The sequence below is a fragment of the Ceratotherium simum genome, chromosome 17, assembly GCF_057802395.1.
Source record: "Ceratotherium simum simum isolate JZ-2026a chromosome 17, ASM5780239v1, whole genome shotgun sequence".
NCBI lineage: Eukaryota > Metazoa > Chordata > Mammalia > Perissodactyla > Rhinocerotidae > Ceratotherium > Ceratotherium simum.
Window position 1 is genome coordinate 54365982 of NC_141916.1, and position 24739 is coordinate 54390720.

General features: G+C 48.3%; 2 protein-coding genes and 1 long non-coding RNA gene across 7 annotated transcripts; 1 reads left to right on the forward strand and 2 right to left on the reverse strand.

Annotated features, from left to right (window-relative positions):
* Nucleotides 1-331: 331 nt before the first annotated feature.
* TAPBPL (TAP binding protein like) lies at nt 332-7985 on the reverse strand. 3 transcript variants are annotated; one of them, XM_014793945.2, is made up of 7 exons: nt 7679-7985; nt 6670-6885; nt 6251-6523; nt 4044-4382; nt 3141-3443; nt 1624-1707; nt 332-1433 (listed from the first exon to the last, which is right to left on the reverse strand). In XM_014793945.2, exons 1-7 carry the CDS (start codon nt 7734-7736, stop codon nt 1366-1368), a joined length of 1341 nt encoding a protein of 446 aa, XP_014649431.1. In that variant the 5' UTR covers nt 7737-7985; the 3' UTR covers nt 332-1365. The 3 variants fall into 3 exon arrangements, with proteins under 3 accessions (XP_014649431.1, XP_014649430.1, XP_087298992.1); XM_014793944.2 differs by having other exon boundaries at nt 6670-6888; nt 7679-7984; XM_087442866.1 differs by lacking the exons at nt 332-1433; nt 1624-1707 and adding an exon at nt 1712-1941 and having other exon boundaries at nt 6670-6888.
* Nucleotides 7986-8260: 275 nt separating this feature from the next.
* CD27 (CD27 molecule) lies at nt 8261-12951 on the reverse strand. Of its 3 annotated transcripts, XM_087442869.1 has the most exons (6): nt 12816-12951; nt 12495-12626; nt 9705-9884; nt 9403-9492; nt 9031-9150; nt 8261-8769 (listed from the first exon to the last, which is right to left on the reverse strand). In XM_087442869.1, the coding sequence occupies exons 1-6, from the start codon at nt 12949-12951 to the stop codon at nt 8645-8647; spliced, it is 783 nt and encodes a 260-aa protein (XP_087298995.1). In that variant the 3' UTR covers nt 8261-8644. The 3 variants fall into 3 exon arrangements, with proteins under 3 accessions (XP_087298995.1, XP_087298993.1, XP_087298996.1); XM_087442867.1 differs by having other exon boundaries at nt 8695-9150; XM_087442870.1 differs by lacking the exon at nt 9705-9884 and having other exon boundaries at nt 8695-9150.
* On the forward strand, nt 9149-10415 carry LOC147914835 (uncharacterized). Its single transcript, XR_015555013.1, has 2 exons — nt 9149-9511; nt 10203-10415. It is a non-coding gene; the product is annotated as an uncharacterized LOC147914835 (long non-coding RNA).
* Nucleotides 12952-24739: the final 11788 nt, after the last annotated feature.

The following is a 24739-nucleotide window of genomic DNA, read 5'->3' on the forward strand; positions in this document are numbered from 1 at the left end:
GAAGGGCTGGCTTATGTGTGCTGTGTGGTCTTCTCGAGATTAAAGATCTGTGTGTTGGCAGAGGAAGTGGTCTCCGCTGTCAGCATTCATACCTGAAGCAGCCAGACTCTTCTAGGTGCTGGTGAGAGGAAGTGATGACAGGAAGTTGAGTGGGCATCTCACGCTAACAAACACTGCAGGTTTCCTCAGACATCTCCCATCTACGTCCTTCTAGGTCCTCAGCCTGTACCAGGGGCCATGCCCGGATGAGGCCTCCAGTGAACACGCTCTGTCCCCCGTCCTCCTCATGTACAGTTTTCTGCTGCCAGTTTCCACTGTATTGACCAGGCACATTTTATTTATAATTTTATTTATTTATTTACTTTTTCCCCCAAAGCCCCAGTAGATAGTTGTGTGTCACGGGTGCACATCCTTCTAGTTGCTGTATGTGGGACACGGCCTCAGCATGGCTGGAGAAGCGGTGTGTCGGTGCGCACCCGGGATCCGAACCCAGGTCGCCAGCAGCGGAGCGCACGCACTTAACCGCTAAGCCACGGGGCCGGCCTGACCAGGCACATTTTAGAAATGAACAAGCAGAGAAATCTCTCCCTGCAGCTCAGGGAGTGAGGAGTCTGTAGGTATCCTGAAATACTCAGCACCTGTCTAAGGGAGAACCTTAACTGCAGCTCAAGGTTACACAGAGCAACTGAGAGGGAGCCCCAGGGCTGCCTCTGAGGGCCTTCGTTTCACACCGTGAACACCTTGCAAGTTGGAGTGGCTAGGCTTGGGGGCAGGGCTCAGCTGGCTCCAGTGTGGGGAAAGACAGGACAGTGGAAAAGCTTTGTCTCTGAGGCCACAAGGGGCTTTTATTTGGACAGCTTCAATATTTGGGTGCCGTGGCCCACCCCCTACCCATTTGCCCCACTGTCCCTCACTTGCTCCTTTCTTGATTTCTTCCCGTTTTCCTTTCCTACCGTTGCACCTCAAATCTGGCTCATGTTTTTTTTTTTTTTTTTTTTTTTTTAACATTTTTTTATTTTTTGCCCCCAAAGCCCCAGTAGATAGTTGTTATGTCACAGCTGCACATCCTTCTAGTTGCTGTATGTGGGACTCGGCCTCAGGCTGGACAGAGAAGTGGTGTCTCGCTGCGCACCCGGGATCCGAACCCGGGCCCTGGCTCATGTTTTAATCTCCACCCGGACATCCTGCCTTCCTGCCGCCCTCTCCACGTCTTCATGTCTTCTCCCTTGGGGGTCAGCCCAGGGACACGATGCGGGAAGGCAGAGGCCCACAGCCAGTGCCCCATGATCTGCACCTCCTTCCTGCCTTTCTTGTGGCCTTTTTGAGCTCTGGGACTTGGTTTAGAGTCCTTCTGGGAGAATGTGACTATTCTTCCTTTTTACTCTGAGGTAGGAGAGTGGCTGCCAAGAGGGCCTCAGATCTTAGTGAGGTAGCTAGGAGAAAACAAGAAGGAACGAGGTTGGTTTCAGTTGGGGTAACCCAAAAGCCAGGGGCTGTAGTGGGGGGGCTGGCTGGAACTCAGGACGCTGGGGCTTCATGCCAGGTCTGGGTGGGGAGGTGGTCAGAGCAGGCTGATCTACACGTGATGTGGGTCGGGGCAGCCGAGGGCAACCAGGCTCTTACCTTGCCATATCTGAAGCCCCAGGAACAACAGTGCAAGAAGGAAGAGGCTGCTGGCAAAAAGGACTCCAAAGGCCATCCTCTTCTCTGTAGGTGAGAGCAGTGTCGGCAGGAATCAGTGGGCAGGAGTCCTCTCTGAGCCCACGCCCACAGCGTCCACCCCACAGGAGGGACAGAGGAGTGGGTGTGAGTGAGTCCCTGGTTGAGGAGCTCATATCGAGTGTTCTGCTCTCGGGAACTGGGCCACAGTACCACTCGTACTTGCTCAGGGTTGTTGGATGTTGGTGTGTTACTCCACACAGAATAATCTACCTCTTCCCACTGCGGGACAACATTTTTTTTTTTTTTTGAGGAAGATTAGCCCTGAACTAACATCTGTGGCCAATCCTCCTCTTTTTTGCTGAGGAAGATTGGCCCTGGACTAACATCCATGCCTGTCTTCCTCTACTTTATGTGGGACGCTGCCACAGCATGGCTTTGATAAGCTGTGTGCAGGTGTACCCCCGGGATCCGAACCTGTGAACCCCAGGCTGCCAAAACAGAGGGGGCAAACTTAACCACTGCGCCACTGGGCCGGCCCCACAACATCTTTTAATTGCTTTGCAAGAGAGATTTAGGTTAGATTAGTTGTTGGCAGTTAAACTGGAATTTTGTAAATAGCTGGGGAATGATGTGAGCTGAGACAAAACCCCAGTTTTTGGGAAGCTGAGTCTAGTGAGCCACCAGATAATGCCCAGTGCTCCTGGATATTTGCATTTCTAGTGCCGATTCTTTCCTGTTTGAAACCTTGCAACGACATTCTGTGGCTTCAGGATGAAATTCCAGCTTGAAGGCCCATTGTGATCTGCCCTCTAATAGCAGTAGAGGGTTTCAGGCTACAGGGGGGGAATCAGGCTGCCTATCTTTCACATTTTCTCTTTTACCACTTACTTTATCATCTGTAAGTGCCAGTTAGCCATCTCTAAGACAGGAGGCATGGTAATACCTGCGATCATACATCGCAGTGCTTGGGACAGTGTGGTTCATTAAAGGCTCCATCAGTGGAATCCCCCGTCAGACCTCTGAGCCACTTCCCCTTTCCCAGACACCCATGGCTCCAGCCTTGCAGTTCCCCAGATTCTCTTTGGGTTGTTCTGTAATCTGGCCTTCACGTGTGCCGTTCTTTCTGTCTTGGGTGCTCCCTTCCCCCTGAGCTAGCTAACTCAGCTTGCATGTCTTCCCTGGCCGTCGTCCCTGACTGCCTGGTCTGTCCCTCCACGAGACTCCTGAGGGCAAGATCAGGAATTACTCAAACCTGATCTCCAGCTCTCGGCACACTGCCTGATACCCTGGACCCTGGGGTGTAATGAAGTCTCGGCATGTGTGGTGGCAGCTGGGGAGGCTGCCACCTTGGGAAAGAAAAAGCTGGGACTGTGCTGTGAAAGTGCTATGGGAAGCAGAACAAGATGAAAGATGAGCTGAGGGTACGAGAGCCGTGAGCCCAAGTATGAAGGTGGGGAAAGGAGGGCATTCCCAGTTACCTGGTGGGGCAACCCAGGTGCTGGCCTCAAGGGGCTCCTCCAAGGAGATGTGGGTGACCTGGCAGGTGTAGGTGGCGCCTGCAGAGCCAGGTTCTGCCATCAGGGAGGAGGAGACGCTATAGGTGCCTGCTGTGCTTTGTCGGAGGCTGGAGAAGGAAGCACCAGAGACTGGGACGGGGGCTCCACCTGGCTCCTCTCGGGTCCACGTCACAGCCACATCCAGAGGATAATAGCCAGTGACGATGCAGATGAGAGTGGGTGTCAGAGCTTCGTTTGCCAAGCTTAGTCGTACTTTGGGGGAAGCTTAAAGAAAGAATGAGGAGTAAGATTCCAGAGGGATCCAGTGGGACAGCAGAGTTGCCTAAAGCCTTCTCTTCCTGCTGAGAATGAGAGGAGATGTGGAGGCTGAAGTTTCCTCCTCAGTGGCATGCCAAGGAGGGTTTGAGGGGCCCACCCTGGATGCAGGCCATCAGGGGGTACATCTTCCACAGGTAATTGAAAAACCATAGTAAAACCAGCTAAAGGTTGGCTTGCTTCTTATCATCACCATAAGCCAGTGATTTTAAAGGATATCAGTGATGAAATACTCCTCCCAGTCAGGGCTGCTCCCTCTGCCCCTCCTTGCTTTGCTGCTGTTCCTCCTTAGGATGTGGTCCAAAAGGGGTGATTGGAGACAGCCAGCCAGGGCAGGGCAGCAGGGGGATCCTGGGCTGGGAAATTTCTTGATGGAATTATCCTGGAGTCTGAGGGGAAACAGCTTCTAGGTTGGCGATGGCATTTAGGTTGTGGGAATACAGTCTGTCTCTCAGGAAACTGCCCCTGTATTTGGATTCCATTCTGGAAAACACTCCCAACAGGCATATCCCTTCCCCTCGCCCCAGGATGACCGCATCCTGGCCTCACCTTGGACGTGGAGCTGGATGATTTGTTGAGCTTGGTACAGAGCGGTGGTGATCAGGCAAATGTAGGCCCCCTCGTCCTGCAGGGTCAGGCTGGGTAGGGTGAGGGAGGCGTCTCCGGCCATGAGTTGCTGCTCAGGCTCCAGGGTAGCGCCCTCTCGCTTGGCCTGCCCCTGCCCCTCAGTCCAGCTGTACACCAGCTGGCCACTGCCCTTATGCTGCAGCCGCCACTCCACGCTGGCGAGGTCCAGTCCTGGGGCCCGGGAAAAGCCACAGTGCAAGGAGGCTGAGGACCCCAGCAGGAAATTCAGGGACGGGGTCTGTGTTGTCACCTGGAACTCAACTGTGGTGAGAAAAAGAGGAGTGATTATGGGCTACTTCTTCCTCAAGGTCACATGATCTCTGAGTTGTGGGCATACACCTGCCCCTGCCTCCTCCCTTGGGCAGTGAGGCCAGTTGAGTTCATTTCCCATCAGATGGAACCACAAAGAAATGGGGCTCTGGAAAGGCAGTGTGGCACATATGGAAATCTTAACAGTTTTGGAGGCACTTACCCCTGGATAATCTGAGGAAAGCTATGGACTTCAAACCAGAAAAATACACATGCAAAATTATGGGTTCCTGTTGACCCCCAGGGGAGAACCACTGGAGTAGCACAGAAAGCTTTGGAACCCTGGTTCTTCCACTTAGTAGCTCTGTGACCTTGTGCAAGTCACTTAGTGTTGCCAAGTCATCTGCTTAAGGCAAGGCTGCTGTGAAGACCAAATAGGACTCAGAGTTTAAAAAGCGCACAATGTAGCATTTGTGCCATACGTGCTGAACCTGAATCTAATGAGGAAAACAGACAAATCCAAATGGCAGGATACTCGATAAGACAGCAGGCCTGGACTCTTCAAAAATGTCAGTGCTCTGACTGTTCTGGAGTAAAGGAGGCTAAAGGCACAAGACACCTAAATGCAATGCACGATCCTTGTTCAAATCCTGGACTTGAAAAGAACCCCAGAAAGCTATAAAGAACTTTACTGGGGCAACTGGAGAAGTTTGGACTTTATATTTGACAGTATTACTGTATTAATTTTAAAGTATCTTATTAAGTACGATGCTCAGTGGTGACCAAGCAGTGGTGGGGGAGGTGGGAACAGACTGCCCTGGAAGGGAGAAGTATTTATTGCTAATATTGTTCAGAATTGCCAGTGTAGGGTAGTGGTGAGAATATGTTCTTAAATTCTCTACACACTGCACCCCCTTATTGCCTGCACCACGGTAACCACTCCCCACCTTGTTTGCTGTGAGGTGAGGGTTTTGTGATTATGAAGGAGAATATCCTTGTCTTTGGTTATAAACTGACACATGCTATACATGAAAGCATTTGGGGTGAAGTGTTGAGATTCTGCAACTGACTTTCAATTAGTTTGGGGGGGAATATATATATATATATATATATATATATATATATATATATATATATACACATAGAGAAAGAGAATGTGGCAGTGTTAACAATTGGTGAATGTAGGTGAATAGCATACAGGTTTCATTATATTCTTTCACCTGTTTTGTAGGCTTGAAATATCCCAAAATAAGGGGGCAACACCTATCTATGCCAGGACTATGGTTGACACTGGACAGACATGAGGACCCCTCTTTTCCAATGTAGCAGGATAAATACAGGTTCGACCACAGGTAGATTTGAGTGTTCAGGGGCTTTCTAAGGATGGGACAGTAGCCACCTAATCTTCTCTGGACTTGGTCGTCTCCTTTTGGAGGCAAAATATTGGATTCGATGAACTCTGGAGAAATCATCATGTTCCCAATTTCCTCTGCCCTCTGGGATGTGCTGGGTTGGAGAGGGCAAGGACTGGGTTTTACTAATAAGAGATAATGAACAAGTTCTGTGTCCCTCGCTTTGATCTAATCATCTTGAAGCACCAGACCAGGCTGGCTTTTCACTGGGAGAAAACTGGTGCTTGGCCCAAGGAGATTCGTACGGACAGCCTACATGAATAGAGCATCACATGTCTTATTTCCTCAGGCAACCCAGTAGGGGAAAACTATTCCCATTTTGGGTCCTTAGGAAGAAAGGACCAAGGCCTAGGGGACACCTTGAGATGACCGATGTGGATGGAGGTGGACTTGCTCCCTTCTCCTTCTATGCCCCCATCTCTGACGACTTAAGAAAACAAAACTTTCTGTTACTTTTAATTTTTTCACCTGCAGTCTGCACAGTCCCCTGGGGGCTCAAGGGCAGGTTCAGCTTGGGGTGCAAGACAGCCCCATTCTCAGCATCCCTGAGAGTCTTCATCACCATGGAGACACTAGGTCCCCCTCCAGACACCTGCACGTTGGTGATGAACCAAGCTGCTGTCTCAACAGTGGCCTCTTGTCTGGCCTGGAGAAAATAGTGGGAGATCTCACAGGTCACCTCCTTCCCGCTGCAGTCAGCATGGAGCAAGGCCTTGGCTTGGGGGATCTGTACCAGGTTCACTGGGGAGAGAGAAGGGCGGCACAGAGGTCTCATTGGATTGAGAACACCTGGGCCCATGGGAAGTGGGTGCGGGTGTATTTGGGAACTGGGCTGTCCCAGTGGAGGGAGCCCAGAAAGACTGGGACACAGGGTGGAGGGCTCTTACCTGAGGCCTCGAAGGTAACAGGTGGGTCATCTTTGGCCAGTGTGCCCCCTTGGAAATCCGTGAAGCCTTCCAGGGAGCCATCATCCAGCACTGGCACCTGCCTCAGCACGAGCAAGGCCTTCACCATGTTCCCACTGCTGGCAAAAGCTCCACGCTGCCCACTTTCCTCCACCAAGAAGCAGTCTAAGACCACATCCACTGCCCGCCACTGCCTGTCTGCTGCAGGGAGAAGGCTGGGGTGAGCACCCTCTTGTCCAGAAAGTTACTTCTGTGTTCACCCCCCCCTCCCCAAACTGTGGAGTCCTCAAGGGGCAAAAGTTGTCTTCCAGGGGCCTAGCTATCTCTATATCCCTCTCTTCTCCTGTCATCCCCAAAACCAGCTTTCTGGGAAGCACCTGCTACTCCAGGTACATACTTCTTGGTGTGAATTATTTGAAATCTTGGATTTGCCTTGCTCAGAGGGGTTTATGTTTTTACTCTTATTTGCAACTATTGAATGAAAAACTCTCTCTTCAGTCAAAGGGATTCTCAGCAAAAGCAAATAAATGAGCAATAGTGCCACTGGGGGACCAGACAGGACGTTTGTATTGCTAGGGGCGTTGGCAGCCATCTTAGTTTCCCCGCCAGCCCACGAGGTCTCTCGGCTTTCTGCCCTTACAGGTAGCCATCCCCTCCCCCACTCCGGGGTCGCCCCCATGTGATTTCCTCGCCAGGGAACCCCTATCTATTCTGAAGCTGTCCGCTCCCAGGCAGGGGCCCTCCCGTAGCACAGCGGCCCCCCACCACATCCACCGAGGAGGACTCTCTTCATTAGGCCCCTTCCCCACCGAGTTCTCAGCCTCTCTCCCCACCACAGTGGGACCTTTGCCAGCCGCTGAGCCTGTGTTCCGAAGGGCTTGGAAGGCGATTGGAAGCCCTGGCCGGCCCCTTTCCCCTTGCGGAATCCCGGGGAGGGTGGCTAGCCGGTGCTCCCTAGCCCACGACTCCCCCGCCGGCCCTCCCCACTCACCGGGCGCCGCCGCGGAGAGGGCCAAGCAGAGCAGCAGGCACCAGCCCTCCGCGCCCATGGGGGCTGCTCCCCGGCCCCTCCTCAGCCACCCCCTTCTCCGCAGCCTCCCCGCTTGCAAGGTCCCGGCTGGGAAAGAGGGGGCTCTCCAACAGCCCTTGCTGCCCCACAGCTTGTCGCTTTCTCTTCTGTCCTCGGCCTACTTTCGCTTTCACTTTGGGGCAATGTCACCGCGGCTGCCTTTGCCTCTGGGTGAAGCCATTCGTTGCTGGTGCCAGAGACCTGTTTACAGTTCTCCTTTCTTGGGGCCGCCCCTCCCCCCCAATCCCCTGGTGATTTCAAGACCTCACTTCACCGCATGCACCTGTATGCTCCCCATCAACCGCAAGAAAGTGGAGATAGAAGCACCAGAAAGGGGGGCGGGGAGAGTGAAGCCAGAAGCAGGGTCCCCGGTAACCTGGGGACCTTTCCTCATTTTCTGTGGGTGCCACGCACACTCGCCCCCGCCTTGGGCGGGCCCGCACACAAGTCTGCACTGGAGAAAGCTCCTTCAGATCCCTGATGGTGAGATGAGGCTGGGCGTGGCCTGCGTGCTGAGGTTGGGATTTCAGAGAGCGAGCTGGAGAGCTGCAGTGTGTGGCAGTCTGTCACTTTATTTTGCCGAGTTTCTAGGTCAGCGAGACAGTACGCGGGGCTTTCATAGGCGGAAGTGTGTTTTCCAACTAGAGCCCCAGCCCTCCTGGGGCACGGGGGTGAAGCCGGCTCGGCCAGGACACACCCGGCCTCCTGCTTCCCACCCTCCACCTCGTTCCCATGTGTCCTCATCATCGCCCATCTCAGAGAGGCACTTTCTCAAGTCTGCACACAGGAAAGGGTCCGGTCTCATTTCCCCGGATGGCCAGTGGGGTGGGGTGGAGGCTAGGGCTTTGCTGCAGTGATGACCCCCTACTTCTCCGAGCGCTTGCTTTCTCAGGCGTAGGAAGCTGGCTCTGGTTTTCGGTAATCCTCCTGGATGGGGAAGGCGCCGCCCTCTTCCTCCCTGGGGCAGCTGTAAGGAAGAGGCTCTGCAGGCGCCACTGGACTTTCTCCTTTGTCTGCAAAAGGAGAATCAGATGAATCTTGGCCGCGGTGGGGGAGGGGTGAAGGGAGAAGAGATAAGCAAAGGAGGGGCAGCTGGGGCGGGGGGTGCTGTCGCGAGGGCAGCAGCTAAGAGGAGAGGAAGAGCAGGTGGGAAACCAGCGTTGGTGAGGATGGAGCTAGGGAGGCTTCCACGAGGTTCCAGGCATGGGTGGCAGAGCTGAGATGGTGGGGTGCGGTGCAGGGACAGGATTGGAGACCTGTATTTTGTCTCTTACTTAGTCGGTATTTTCTTTGTTGATAGAGGAACAGGGCTCCGACCACGGTGAAAGCAAGAAACATTCCAGAGAAGATCACAAAGATGCGGATGCATTCTGAGTTGCACAGAGACCTTTGGGCTGTGATAAGCGGGGGCCATGCAAGAGCTTTTGGGGAGGGCCTAGCCCTTGACTCCCCTCAGCCCAGCACTCCTCTCTCCTCTCCCCCACCTTCCTCCCCCACCCCCACCATTGGACCCATTCCTTTCCTAATCCCTAGACTCTGCTTCTCCGTCTTCTTACCCCTACCCCTAGGAGCTTTCTGGCTGGCTTCCCTCCTGTACTATCCTGTGTGCTTTCTCTCTGGGGGTGGGGAATGGGGAGAAAACTCACGTGGCCAGTGGGTGGAGAGAGCTGGGGCAGTCAGCTGCCTGAAGTCAGCCAGAGTCTGCACATGCCGGACAGTTCTGGCCTCTGGCATCTCTGGAAAACCATAGACAGGGTGAGCAGCAGCAGGGAAACCCATAGGGCACAAGGTTGGGCTGAAGGCCGAAGAGGCCTAAGAGGCGCTGGAAGGGATGGGAAGGCAGACAGGCTGACCAGACAACTTATGTGGGTGTGGGTGCTCTATGGGGGTGCTGGTTGGGGTGTGACCTTTACCCCCGTGACTGCACAAGGGGTTGCCTGGAACTTACTTTTGGCGTAAGGTAAGTGGGTGGGTTGTGGGTGTGGGCTTGGGGCCTGAGATGGACGAGGGGTCAGCGAGGGGTTTGCAGGAGGATCACACTCGGTGCACTCCTTGTCTTTGCACTGCCAGCCCTTGGGGCAGGCACACTCGGCGTTGGTGCTGAGGGTGCAGTTTCGAATGAGAAGACCTGGGGACAGAGGGGAGCCCGAGGAACTCAGACGCTCAGGCCTCAGAGACCTGCAGGGTCTCCCCCAGCCGCCATCCCAGGCCCACCTCCAGGGACGTGCTGCCCTTTCCACTCCCACCCCCTCCACACGGAGGCCTGCTTCTCCATCACTGTCACCCAGTGCCTTTGCCATTATTATTATTGTCATTAAAGAAAAACTTGGACCTTTTAGGAAATTCTTGGTTCAGAAATAGGAACTATGAAAAGCGGAAACAGCTTACATGATTTTCTCTTACTGATCCTTTAATAACTTCTTATCGAAGTATAATATACTTACAGAAAGATACACATGTCCTAAATGTGAAGCTTGAGAACTGCTACAAATTGGACTCCCAGGTGTAACCACCACCAGATCAAGAAACAGAAGATGACCGGCAATGTTCTCTTCCAGTCACTAGCCCCCCAAGAAGAGCCACTCGCCTGACTTCCTAACACTACAAGTCAGTTTTGCCTATTTTTGTGCAATAGACATGGAATCATGCGTGTGTGGCTCATTCGTGTCTGGCTGCTTTTACTCAACTGTTTATGAGATTCATGCGTATTGATGAGTGTAACTGCAGATTCGTTCATTCTCATGCTGTATCATATTCCATTGTATGATTATACCATGGTTTATTGATCCATTCTACGGTTAATGGGCATTTGGGTAGTTTCCAGTTTTTAGCAGTTAGGAATAGTGTTGCTGTGGTCCCTGATAGGTTTTTGACTTTACTAGAGAGTTACTTGATTACTGACAGTCTTTGCCTTTAAAGTGTACATTTTATTCAAGTGTAGAGGTCGGGTGCTGGTGGCTGCCCCTCAGTTCCGCTGGGGGAGGTGGGTGTGAGGGGCACTGGGCTGGGCTGGGCTCACAGCAGGTTGGGGATGAGAAGAGGAGAGTGGTTTTGGGGAAGGCAGCAGCACCTGGAGGTGGGCCAGGATCGAGTGGGAGCCTGGTGGGCTTAGGGCAGTGCACACATGGGGCCCCAGGGAGAGGAGCCCTGACAGGTGGAAGAGGGGTGCAGAAAGGGAGGTTGGAGGATGCCAAAGACTACTATCAACTCCTAATGATTTCTTCAGCGAATGCCTTTTGTCAGGAAAGGGAGAGGGACACAAATTCCTTCTTCCCATCCGTATGCCCCTATGGCCTCTTCTTTCTGAATTCTGACTCGTAACTGCTGCTAGAATTTGGTTTCCTTGTGGCTTACCAGGAATTGTGAGCCAACCGGGACAAGGATCTGCAAGGGAGGAACAGTGATGCGGGGAGTGAACGGTGGTGGTGGAGAGGGGAAGAGGTAGGCAAAGGTGAAGAAGATGGAGGAGGGGAGATCGTGAGTGTCTCTGCCCAAAGGGAAGGTAGGGGTTAAAGAGGCTGGGATTGGTTGAAATGCCGTTGTTTTCCATGATGAGTATCCAGAGACCTCGGAGTTCTCTTCGCTGTGTATAGGCTGTGCACAAAATTCCAGGCTGGTTTCAGGCACTTCTCCATCTTACAGATGGGAGTACTGAGGTCCAGACAGGGCCAGACTCATTCAGCCTCCTCCCCATCACCTCACCTCTGGCTGCTATTCCCCTGGAGCCCTGCAGTTAGGTGCTGCCTGAGTGCTTTGGGGATCTATGGGCTGAGTCTCACAGAGAAGGATCACGGACTGGGCTGGTCTGGAACATAGCGAAGGGAGTGAGGACTGCTCAGTATTGGGAAAAGGCCTTCTGGTGGGGCCTGCAGAATGAGTGGGGGAGCTTCGACTAGGAAATTCCAGCCCTGCTGAGGTTGCTGCCAAGAAGAGAAAAGCGTCCATTAACAATCCTATTTTTAAGTGGACTGAGGAAGACTTCTTGTGTATTTAAGATGTTGCTCATTTGCAATGGCAAAACCTTTTATTTAGTTAGTTTTTAAAGAATACAGTATAAAGAGGCCTAGTGAGACCAAGTGCGTTTACGGGTGCATAGTGTAGTAGTTAAGTTAAATAGTCCTCAAAAGTGTCCTGCTGGAGAACATTTGTTCAAAGGGGCCATTTTAAAGTCTGCTACTCTAGTATACTGGGACATAATTTCTGAAATTCTAGCTAAAATGGAGAAGTAATAAAAGAATTCATAACACAGCTGCAGATATTACACTTCTTAATTTAAAAAAAGATGAAATTACAAAATAAATAGAACCACAGGCCACATACATATTCATTTTCCTAAATTGGCTTTTGTGCAAAAAAAGGTTGTTACTCACTGGCTGGTATTGTTATTTCCTTAGAAAGATGTATTCCAAGTTCCAAACAAATGTGGGCTTTAGACACAACCAGTTCATCGGCGGGGGTCGCTCAGCTGAAATCTGGGTCCTAGAGCCACTTACCCCTCTTTATTATCTTCATCCTAGCCGTAGACCCATTCTCAGCAGTACCTCCAGTCCTGCTTACCCCTTTCCTGAAACACTAGAGTTCTCCCCACAGCAGTACGTGCCCCGCCCAGGGCGCCCCAGTTCCCAGCATTGGCTCCACTGTGTAGCCTTGAAGTGACTGAAGCTCCCACTCCCCCTCCTCTTTGCTTCTCCTCACCCAGCTGTGCCACCTTGCTCCCCCGAATGCTTGCCCGTCTCACCAGAGTGACAGTGCCGACAGCTCTCACAGTGGGGCCGGGCGTGGTGGTCTGGTGAGAAGGAGACCCCTGGTGTACACGGATGACACTGAGTAGCCTTTCTGTGTTGGTCACAGTTCTTCACGAGGAACGTTCCTGTGAGCAGATGTCCAGGGTCAAGGCCCAAGGAAGGCCGCTTCTCCACCCTCTTCGAGGTGGTGCTTCTGGGGCACTGCAGGATTCCTCTCCTTGCTCAAGCTCAGACTCCCTCTCTGCTTCCCTCCACCCCAAACCCGGTCCTGTCTCCCGCACTCAGCTGGGCCCTAGCAAGGCCGCCTGTCTTACCTGGCTCACACATTGGGCAGCACAGTTCTCCCGGAGCCCGGTAGTGCCTCTCTGGACAGCTCTTGGGGGCTGGGGTAGCTGAGAGCCCCGCCAGGGTCCCCAGAACCCACAGCCAGCAGGGCGGTGGCCGGGCCATGGCTCCTGCCCAGAGAGCTCTTCCTGTGCTCCGGCTGCCCACTGCTGGCCTCTCTGGACTGGCACCTCCCCAGCGGGGTGCTGGTGGCACTTCTTTGCTCCTCCTGGGCAGCAGCTGCAGGTGGCAAGCCGATCTTTGATGGCAGTTGAAACTCTATTGTGGCTGTTTTTCTTCTCACAGCAGCAACCTCCACCCCCTCCCCCTTTTCCGTGTGCTGGGTGCTGGGTGCTGGGTGCTGGGGAGAGTACTAAAGGGCAAACTCTTCAGAAGACCTGCTGCTCTTCAAAGACGCCCCCTCCAATGTGCCAGCCTCTCCTCATGGTCTCTCTTGTGCTCCTGAAGAACTGAACCCATCTCTGCTTGCCTCTTTTACAGAATGTTAGATGTGCACGGTCACTCGCCTCTCCTGTTCATGTACTTGTTCACAGGGTGCCCACGTTGCCCCCCTGTTCACAGCTTACAAGCTAGTCTACACGTCCCCTCGCCCATCCCCACATCTCTTCTTTACGGAAGCAGTTTAGAGAAAAAGGGGAACCTAAAGTTTTGGTCCACAAACTTTTATCTGAAACTCTTGAGGTCAGGTAAGTTTTAGAATTCAGAATTTTTCAGATTTGGGCAAGAAACTAGCACCACAAGACACCCTCAGAGGGCTGGGGTAGCGCTCACAATCAAGCACATTTCTGCTGCAAAACTATTGAATGTTTAAGTGGAGTGAAGGATAACTAAAACTAGCCTTGCATCAACTGAGGTCTGGTTTTATGGCCAAAACAGTTTGCTACGGAATTGTTGGGAATTGCAAACAAGGGACTTAAAACTGTGTCTCTCCTCTGCTGGACTCTGCTACATATGATCTCATTTCATCCTCCTGCCAGCCTGTGATACAAGTATCACTCCCACTTGGCTTTCCCTCCTCATCTACCACCATCTTTATCCTCCTCTCCCCACCTCTGGCTGTGTCAGTGCATCCCTGGTGTCCTGGAGCACCCGGGGCATCTCCTCTCCCAGCCTTGGGCACTTGGGATTAAAGGTTGATTCCTATGGGTCATCTCTTCTGTATTTCCGAGGTTTTCCCAGGAAGACTGAATTGGGGATGCTGGAAATAGCTGGACTTTTCCCTCTAAGTCCTGGGCACACGTGGGTCAGACATCTTCTGCTTCCTCTTTCCCTAGGCACTGAGGGGTGGGGGGCCTTCTTTCTCCAGGCCAGTTTTCATTCAGGGGCTTTGTAGTTGTTTCCACACTGCTCATAAAATGTCACACCCCTGTGATCTCACCTGCTAGGTCTGTTCTCTGTCTCACTCTTCCGTTTCCTTTCTCTTCATTTTTTCCATCCTCCTGCTTTCCCCCTACCCCCTCTCCTCTTCAGGAGGGTCCTCTCAAGTGGGAAGCCACACATGGGTGTGATGTGAAGAGTTACTTACGCAAAACCGTCCTTTCCACTATCTGGCAGGGTGCCTGAATTCCCACTCAGCACGGGGGTCTGAGGATTTTCCTGTCACGAACAGCCCTGTCCGGTTCCCAGATTGTGGTCAATATTTTCACTGTTACTCTTGAACCTCAAGGTTGGCCCGGGGAGTTTGGGCCCTGTGGGGATGGATGAGACCCTAGAGGAACAATGAGGTTGGGGACCTTTAGGGAGAAACTTGCCGAAAGGGGAATAAGAGGACACCGAGAGGACTAACAACTTTGGCTGGACCCTGAGATGCCCTCCCATTTGAGGCCTCCATTCTCTGTGCCAAGGCCCATCTCCCTCCTTCTACTCATCACTTCTCATGGGGGAGAGGGCAGGTGCAGGTCTGCCTGGCTCTCCTGGAGTACCCCTGGCCAGGAGGAGGAAAGCCAGGTTTCCAGACCTTACTCTTCTCTGGGCAAATGGAGTGACCTCATCTCCTACCTTCTGTGCTGTTTGCATCAACTTCTGGTGAGCCTTGACCTGTCCTAGGCTGGATCCCTGGACAGTCCCTTCCTCTTGTCTCCAGGCCATGTGCATACAACCTGCTGACCTCTCCCTCGAAATCTTCCACCACCGCTTTCTCTTTTGGGGTTCAGCTTCTCCCCACACTGGCTGGCGCAGAGACACATGGTCTCTTCTCAACAGCTCCCTCCTTTTCTTGCATCTCCAGAGACAGGCCCACAGAAGCCCTTCTCTTTTGATGACTTTCATTACTTTTGAGAGGGCCAGACCAAACCCTCAGTCTGGACTGGTGACTGTAGCCTGGATGTCAGCTGGGTCACTCTGGTCCTGAATATCTGGAAAAGATACTCCTTGCCTTCCAGTCAGGGCAGGTCCTGGGCAGAGTGAGGAGGAGGCGGGGTTGTCAACTGGCACAAATTCCAGTGGGTTATGGTCACCTCTGGTTCTGATTCCTCTTTCAGCTGAAGACCTGTTCTTACCTCTTTGCTCCTGGCTGGTCCCTTACCTCTGTTCTGCCACAGGCCCCAAATTTGGGACAGAGGCTTTCCTCCAAACCAACTGTAAATGGAAGACTGTTAGGGGTGGCAAAGCTGTTACTGAAGCTTTATATATCCTAAGGGTACAACTTAAAATTGCATTTTGGATGTTCTTGTTCTTAATGGTCCTTCCCATCCCAGAGATTTGTCAGTGCTCTAGCTACCCTACAAAGCAGTAAGGGCACTGACCATCTTGCTGACACCTCTCTCTCCTCCTCCCTCCTTTTTCTGTCACAGACTGCCTTTCAGAAATTTTCTGTCAGGTAGCATACCTCGTCTCTCTTCAGCCCTGAATCCTAAACTCAATCTTGGCCCCTTATAACTCTATAACCAGTTAAAGTACTCAGGGGAACTAAACTCTCCAAGGTCTTTCTTTAGAAGGAAGATTTGTTATATTACATAGATGTTAGAAATCACTGTTCTTGAGCCTTATCAACCAAGCCCCTCAGTTTTTCTCGCCTTCTTCGTCCCCCACTCCATTCCTTCTTCTTCTGCTCCCAGTTTCTTTGATGACTCCCACCCGTGCCCCCACCCGCCACCCTTTAGACCCTCTTTCCCAGTGAGCATTTGAGAGACCAACTGGGCAGGACAGTGGGGTGAGCTGGTTAATGAAGGTCTGGGTACTCACATTCCAGTTCTGTAATTTGCATTCCTGGGACTCCTTGGTCTGGGTGACACAGGGGACTGACCAACTGTGGGCGTTTCTTCCAACCTCTGACCACTTTTGAGTATCTCAGCCCCAGCTCCTAGTGTCTCCTAGCACATAAGGCACTCAGTAAGTATTAGACGGTCCAGGCTCAGCCTTGTTCCTTGACAGTTCTATTCGCAATTATAAAATTAAAATTTCAGGGGGCCCAAGGCCCATTGACCTCCTCATTCATCTGACAAGTATTTGTTGCACATCCATTCTGTTCCAGGTACCAGCTAAGTAATGGGACACAAAGATGAAAAAAAAAGCACATGGTTTCTGCCCTCATGGAGTTGACACACCAGTGAGAGAGTCAGACCTTGATCAAATAATCTCAAAAACAAATGTCAAATTATTAGTCATGGTCATTATTGCAGCACCATGGAGGGGAGAGTCAGGGTGCAACAGAGGTGCCTGTCCCCTAATAGGGGGACTTGAGGGCTAGGGAGTGCTTCAGCCAGGAAGCAAAGTCTAACTGAGATATGTGGGCACTGACAGCTCCCCCCTTGTTTCTTCCTTTGGTTTGGGTTTCTAGACACCACCCTATCCTCCTTCCTTTGACCACTGCTCTTCTTCCATCGATGGTAGTTTGTCTTTTCTTATACACAGATGATATAAAATAGAGATGATCTGTTCCTTGAAAGCTTGGTAGAATTTATGCATGTGTGTATTTTGAGTGTAGTTTTTCACTACTGATTTAATTCAGGTTTTCAATTTCTTTTAGAGTCAGTTTTGGTAGGTTATATTTTTATGGGAGATTATCTATTTAATGTGTTTCAGATTTATGGGCATAAATGTTTAAAATCACCACTAGGTCTGTAATTATTTTCTGTTTTTCATTCTCAATATTGTTTATTTGTTATTTCTGTATTTTTTCTTGATGTACTTTGCCAGAAATATGTCTAATTTGTTAATTTATGCTTCATAGAACCACCTTTTGATTTTGTTGTTTCCCTGTTATTTGTTTTCTTTTTCATTTTATACACTGGTCTAATTTTTTAAATTATTTCCTTCCTTTCACTTTCCTTGAGTTTATTCTGCCATTCTTTTTCTAACTTCTTGAATTGGATGCTTGGTTCATTAATTTAAATTTTTCTTTTCTAACATATGCATTTTAGGCTATAAACGTCCCTCTAAGAACTACTTTAGCTACATCTCACAAGTTTGGCTATATTGTGTTTTCATTATTGTCAGTTTGTTATTTTTTCCATTATTATTTATTTTTGACCTATATATTATTTATAAGTACATTTAAAAATTTCCAGATTTATGAGGTTTAAAATTTTTCCTTTTTATTAATTTTAATTTTATTTTGTGTGGTCAGAGAATGTCATCTGTTTGTGTAATACAGTAGCAGAATGTTGACCACCCCAATGTTGTCTGTAGCCCTGGAATTGAATATGTTATGTTACATGGCAAAAGAGAATTAAAGTTGTAGATGAAATCAAGGTTGCTGATCAGTTGACCTTGAGATGGGGAGATTATCCTGCATTATCCTGTGGACCCAGTGTAATAGCAATGGTCCTTATAAGTAGAAGAGACAGGCAGAAAAGAGAGAACCAGAGAGGCATCAGCATACGAAGGATTCAGCCTGATGCTGCTGACTTCGAAGATGGAAGAAGAGGGCCATGAGCCGTGGGTTGTGGGAAGCCTCCAGAAGCTTGGAAGAGTGAGGAAACCGATTCTCCCCTGGAATCTCCAGGAAGAAACACAGCTTGCTGACACTTTGATTTTAGCCTAGGGAGACCCATTTCAGACTTCTGACCTACAAAACTCTGATAGTAAATTTGGGTTCTTTTCAGGCACTAAGTTTGTGGTAATTTGTTACAACAGCCATAGAAAACTAATACGTATAGATGCTCTGGCATTTGTTTTGAGATTTACTATGTGGCCTAGTATGTGGCTGTAAATGTCCCATATGTAGTTGAAAAAAATGTATATTTCTAATTCAGTCATCTCCAAACTTTGTTGATTTTGTACTTCATCGATAAAATGATTTTGAGCGTGTATCCTCAAATATATACAATATTTTTAAGTAAATTATATTCATAGATTATATATTTAAATATAAATTCTAGGGCCGGCCCTGTGGCTTAGCGGTTAAGTGCTCGTGCTCCGCTGCTGGCGGCACGGGTTCAGATCCTGGGGGCGCACCAACGCACCGCTTCTCAGGCCATGCTGAGGCCGCATCCCACATACAGCAACTAGAACGATGTGCAGCTATGACATACAACTATCCACTGGGGCTTTGGGGGAAAAAATAAATTAATTAAAAAAATAAATAAATATAAATTCTATATAAGTATATATAGATATTTTAAAAAGATAAGATAAAATTACAGTTACATATAAAATATAAAAAAGATGAGATAAAGTTGGGGAAAACAATATTTAAAGATAATATTATTTTTACTTATTTACAACATAAAAGACCTTTTCACTTTCACTAAAATATTAATATATAAAAAATTTTATACAATATAACAATATTTAGTAATATATTTAGTAAAAGCAATGTGATTTAATGTGTTTCATTATTTTTAAAATATCATGCTTCAATTTTTTATATATAGTGACTAATTGGTCTGGGTCTAAGTTCAAATATTTGGTTTTGGTGACTGACTTAGATGGAAAAGGTGCTCCAGGTCAGACTGTTTCAGGTGTGTTTTCTAATTTTGAACCACCAGTCCTTCAACCAGCCTCTGTCTGTTGGGATAGTCAGTGGCCCAGGTCGAGGGCATGTCAAAGCGGTTTTGTAGTTCATTTTATCAGACACTCAAGGGATATTACTGACCAGAGACCCATTTCTATGTTATTTTCTTAGAAGCAGAGGAGGTTTCCAAACCATGTGGATAATATAAATTTGTACCCTAAACCTGGGTGAGCACAGGCTCATGGTTATACATTTTCAAAACAATTTTTTCTCCACGCAGGAGGCAGACAGAGACAGACAAGCTTCCTTGTTGAGGCTCTGTGTTGGTGAGTGGGTTTTCCTAGATTTCTGTTAAAGGTTTCTAGCTTTATGTGGAAGGTAAATTTTCTAGTAGGGCCCAAGGTCTTCTCTTCGGGACCTATGTGGGCATGAAGACCTCAGCCCCAGGTGACGTGAGCCCTCCATTGGCTGCTCATGTGCTCACCCCAGCAATTTCCAGTTCTGCCTCTTTGGCCTCTGGCATTTCCCTTTCTTTGTTGAGAGCTTAACTCTTCATGTAAAAGAACGTCACGTAGCTTTTGTTGCAGGAGCTGGAAGTCCCATCGTCACAGGTGCTGTTGTGGCCCTCTCCTCCCTGAACACTCTCTCTTCTTTAGGGCTTGTCGTCATGATTTTATGATAATATGGCTTAAAGAATTAATTTTGGTTTAAGGTCAAGCTAATTTCTGAAATCAGATATTCTGTAAATTGACACTTATAAGGTTTGAGTGCTAACTACTAAGGTTTTCTGACTGTCAGTCAGGTAGCCAGCGAGGGGCAAAACCAGTAAAAATGGAAATTCTCAAAGACACCAGGGCAAGGGGGGAGACCATGAGGGTCCTGGGCCCCAAACCCACTGAGTGGGGAGGATCCCGGGCAGGTGGAGAGAGCATGGCTCTCAGAATCACACAGATTGGTGGTCCAAAAGCATTTCTGCCAGTTATTACTTGGATCGTCTCGGGCAAGTCCCAGAGCCCCTCTGAACTGAGTCTGCGTCTACTTGGGGATAGTGTCACGTACTGTGCAGCACGTTGAGAGCTTTAAGCATAATAATATAAATGAAATGCCTAGCCTCCTTTGGGTACTCAATAAATGTTCATTCTTTCCTTCTCTTTCTTGGTGTTTGAGGCTGCAAGTCCCAAGAAATGGGGCTGAAGGAACAGCTGGTTACCCTGGGAACGAAACCAAAGGACCGTGAAAGAGGCAGAACAACCTGCTGAACTGAACAAGCTGTGCATGTGCAGCATGTCTGCTCCATGTATTATTCCTGCTCAGGCGGTCTTCATGATACAGAGAAGGGATTTTGTAAGGGTGTGGGGGCCGATGCCCCTCACAGTGGGCTCCTGGGCCCTGGCGTTCCTATTTGCCCTTTTTCTGAGTGATTCCTCTTGACCACCCAAATGAGTGAAGGCTGTACACACAACCAGTCTAGTGATCTTCCTGAGGGGGAGGCCATGATTTCCCCAAACTTTCACCAAGTCTAAAGCACTGAGAGTCTGATGAGTAATTTGATGCCTTCATTTCCCGTTCTGGCCTATGGGAGTGTCATCTGAGCCCTATCTCTTAGGGCCAGTTCACTTTCCTGTACTGTCTGGTACTGTACTGTCTAGCCAAAGCTGGATTGTTAAATTTTCAAGACTTTTGTGAGCTGGTTACACATTGGTAGTTTGAAATTGGCCGTGGTGGGTATACGTACAACCGTGTAAATCAGCAAATGTTACAAATCAAGTGTTCTCCAACCCAGAGAGCTGCCTGTTAAAAATTCACCACCACATCACTTCTACTGGCTCACTAAGGCTGGGCAGTAATTGTCTTTAGTCCTTTTTTGGATTCTAAGGAGGCAGAGTTCTCTCCTATCTGGGCCCCAGGCCCTCTCCTTCTGGCTTCTAGATAGAACTATTCACGGTGAGCTTCTGTCTTGCTACCCAACTAGCTTAGGATCCCAAACTAGGAGAGCTGGAAGGAAGTTTTCTGATCCTGTGGGTCTACTCCCTCCTTTACAGATCTCAGAGCCGCTGGCCCAGGAGGTGAAATGACTTGCTCTTTGTGGCAGAGTTGGGAGAGAATCCAGGTCTCCTGGATCCCAGTCCACTGCTGACTATAGCACATACAGAGCTGGACACATATTGGGTGCTCAGTATCTGTATGGGACTGAATTTATACTTGACAATACCTTCTGAACTCAGCCTGCAGACAAGTCTCAGAAGCCCTTCCTGTACTTTCTGCTTCCTATCTCACAGAGACTGTTCTCTGCCCTTTTGCTCTGTGAAACCATTCCAATTTCTTTTTTTGCTTTTCTTTTTCTCAATTGAAATTTAATTATACAAGTAATACATTCATATCATTTCTTTATAGAAAATTAAACCAGTAAAATCCATCAATTCCACCAGTAGTTATTGGCACTAAGAATTCTTGCACAGCTGCCCCGAGAGACAGGTGCAAGAATGTTCAAGCACCACTATTTGTAACAGCAAAAGAAAAAAAGAAAAGAACCAATAGGTCCATAAATGGTAGATTGAATAATAAATTGCAGCATATTCACCCAACGGAATATTCACCCAATGGAACACTTTAAAGGAATGAAAATGAATGACCTACATGCAGCCACATCCACTAATATGGATAAGTCTCAAAAACATTACATTGCACAACAGTGTGAATGTACTTAATGCCTCTGAATTGTATGCTTAAAAATGATTAAAATGGTAAATTTCATGTTATGTATATTTTACCACAATAAAAACTAACACATAAATAAAACCATAATATTGAGCAATATTGAGTGAAAGAAGCAAGCCACAGAAAAGTACATGAGTAAGATTCCATATGTATATGAAGTACAAAAATAGGCAAAAAACAAGTTGTGGTTCCTGGATATCCACATAGACGGTAGAACTAGAAGGAAAAGAGTGGTGGATGCAGTCTAGAGCTGGTCCCCCTTGTTGGGGAGGAAGGGCACAATCAGAAGGCTCCTAAGGTTCTGCTAATGTTCTGATCGTAGCATAGGTTTTCATATTGTTATTTCTATATACCATTTTGTATATTTGATATAGTTCACTATAAAACTTTTAAAAATATAAATTATATATATATTTATATAAATAAGTAAATAAAATGTCTGGTAAAATCAACTATGAAACCACTTAGAAGGGACGTGCCCTCTACCTGGGCCACTGAGTATCCCAACAGAAAAAACCTTGTTGATGCACTCACAGTTTAAACTTAGACAACACACCTGAAACAGTCTGACCTGGAGCACCTTTTCCATCTAAGTCAGTCACTAAAACCAAATATTTGAACTTAGACCCAGATCTACTAGTTACTATATATAAAGTATTGAAGCATGATATTTAAAAAATAATGAAACACATTAAATCACATTGCTCTTACTAAATATTGTTATATTGTATAAAATTTTGTTATATATTAATATTTTAGTGCAAGTGAAAAGATCTTTTATGTTGTAAATAAGTAAAAATAATATTATCTTTAAATAGTTTTCCCCAACTTTATCTCAGCGTTTTTTTTTTTTTTTTTGGTGAGGAAGATTAGCCCTGAGCTAACATCTGTGCCCATCTTCCTCTATTTTATGTGGGACGCCTACCTCAGCATGGCTTGATAGACGGTGCGTAGGTCCATGCCCAGGAGCCGAACCTGGGGTGGCCGAAGCGGAGTGTGCAATCTTAACCACTGTATCGGTGTGTAGGTCCATGCCCAGGAGCCGAACCCCAGGTGGCCGAAGCGGAGTGTGCAATCTTAACCACTGTATCACCGGGCTGGCCCCAATCTCATCCTTTTTTTTTTTTTATAATTTTATTTATTTATTTTTTCCCCCAAAGCCCCAGTGGATAGTTGTATGTCACAGCTGCACATCCTTCCAGTTGCTGTACATGGGACGCGGCCTCAGCATGGCCAGAGAAGCGGTGCATCGCTGCGGGCCTGGGATCTGAACCCGGGCTGCCAGCAGCGGATCGCACGCACTCAACCACCAAGCCACAGGGCCGGCCCAGTCTCATCCTTTTTAATTTAAAAAATTAGAGGGCCCGCCCCGTGGCGTAGTGGTTAAGTTTGCATACTCCGCCTCAGCAGCGTGGGGTTCGCAAATTCAGATCCCACGCCATACACTGCTCATCAAGCCATGCTGTGGAGGCATCCCACATACAAAATAGAGGAAGACGAGCACAGATGTTAGCTCAGGGCCAATCTTCCTCACCAAAAAAAAAAACAAAAACCCCACAATAAAAGACAAAAAATTAGAAGTGAAAATGGAAAAAAAATTGAACAATTATAGATAAGACTCAAATTCCCTTTGATCAACCTTTCTTCCCCACCCTGGCCCTGGTCCTCTCCCTGCCTCCTCAGAGGTAATTGTCGTTTCAGATTAGAAGTATTCTTCCAGAACTTTCTCTAAACAAACAAATGAATTATACGTGTATGTTTTTTTATTATTTTAGGAACGTTCTTGGCCAAAAATGAGGGAAGATCCCTTCCCCTTGTTAGGCTGTATGTTAATAAACAGGTTCTTTTTATACAGCAGGGAATGAAAGTTCAGAGCCCCCGAGACAGACATCTATCAGTAAAAAATCAGATGGATTTTCCTGCAAAGTCTCTTTTATTTTCTACTTAAAATATTGTTAAGCAATAATCAAATATTTCTCACTCTGATCTCAGTCCTCCTACTAAGGACCCTCTGCTTGAACTTCTCAGAGCAGGGAAGACCCCCCGTCTCAGGAGAGGTGGGCAAAAAGCCTCAGGTACAGAATGTGACCACTGCTTCTCCCCGGCGAGGGGCTTCCCCCCTCTATTACACCTGATGTGACTGACAGTGAGGACACCCAATTCTAACTTGCCCTTTCTTATCTGGGGCATGGTGGGTTACCTGTCTTCTCTAAGAGAAATACTACACAAGCCTGCAGTAATTCTCCTGACACAGAGTAAGAAGTGAAGCCTAAAAAACGAACCCTGCATCAGTTCTCTCCACTCGTTAAAAAAATGCACTCTTCGAAATGAAACAGCCTAAGCCTGGCAATTCCATGTTCTTCTTGTGTTGCTTTTTTTTTTCTTTTTAGGTGAGGAAGATTCGCCCTGAGCTAACATCTGTTGCCAATCTTCCTCTTTTTGCCTGAGGAAGATTCATCTTGAGCTAACATCTGTGCCAGTCTTCCTCTATTTTGTATGTGAGGCACCGCGACAGCATGGCCCCTGATGAGCGGTGTAGGTCTGTGCTTGGGAACTGAATCTGAGCTGCTGAAGAGGAGCATGCTGCACTTAACCACTAGGCCACAGGGGCTGGCCCTTTGTGTTGCTTTTTAAAGTCCATCTTTTTCCAGATAAAGAGAGGATTGTTAATTGGCCTAGCATCTCAGGCTGCCAGGCAGAATTCTCCAAGGACCCCAGCACACTTATGTTCTGAGTTTTATTTTGTTTTTTCATAAATGATATATAGTATTCTATATCTTTCTAGAATTTGTTTTTTGCTTTTTAAGTCTGATAATATGTCTTGGAGATCATTTTTTGTTATACATCTAGAACTACTCCTTTTGTTAAATAGAGAATGGATGTGCATAGGCTTTTTAGCCATTCTCTTATTCATGAATACTTAGATTTTTCCCCAACATTTCATTATTACAAATGGTGTCACATAAACATCTTTTCCTTTCCTGTGCATGTGGGAGTGTCTCTTTCAGATAAATACTGGGCACTGGAATCGCTGAGTCATAGGATATGCCCATTTTTCACTTTCATAGACACTGGCAAGTTGCCCTCCAAAATGGCTCTGCCAATTCACACGCCCACCAGCAGTGGAATGAGGGCACGTATCTCCTCACATCCGGCTAGCCTTTCATATTAGCAAACCATTTTTGACCATCTAATTGGGGGAAAATGCTGTCTCATTGTCCTTTCAGCATCCATTCCTCTGATTACCAGTGAGGCCGAGCATCTCTCTGTGGCCACTGG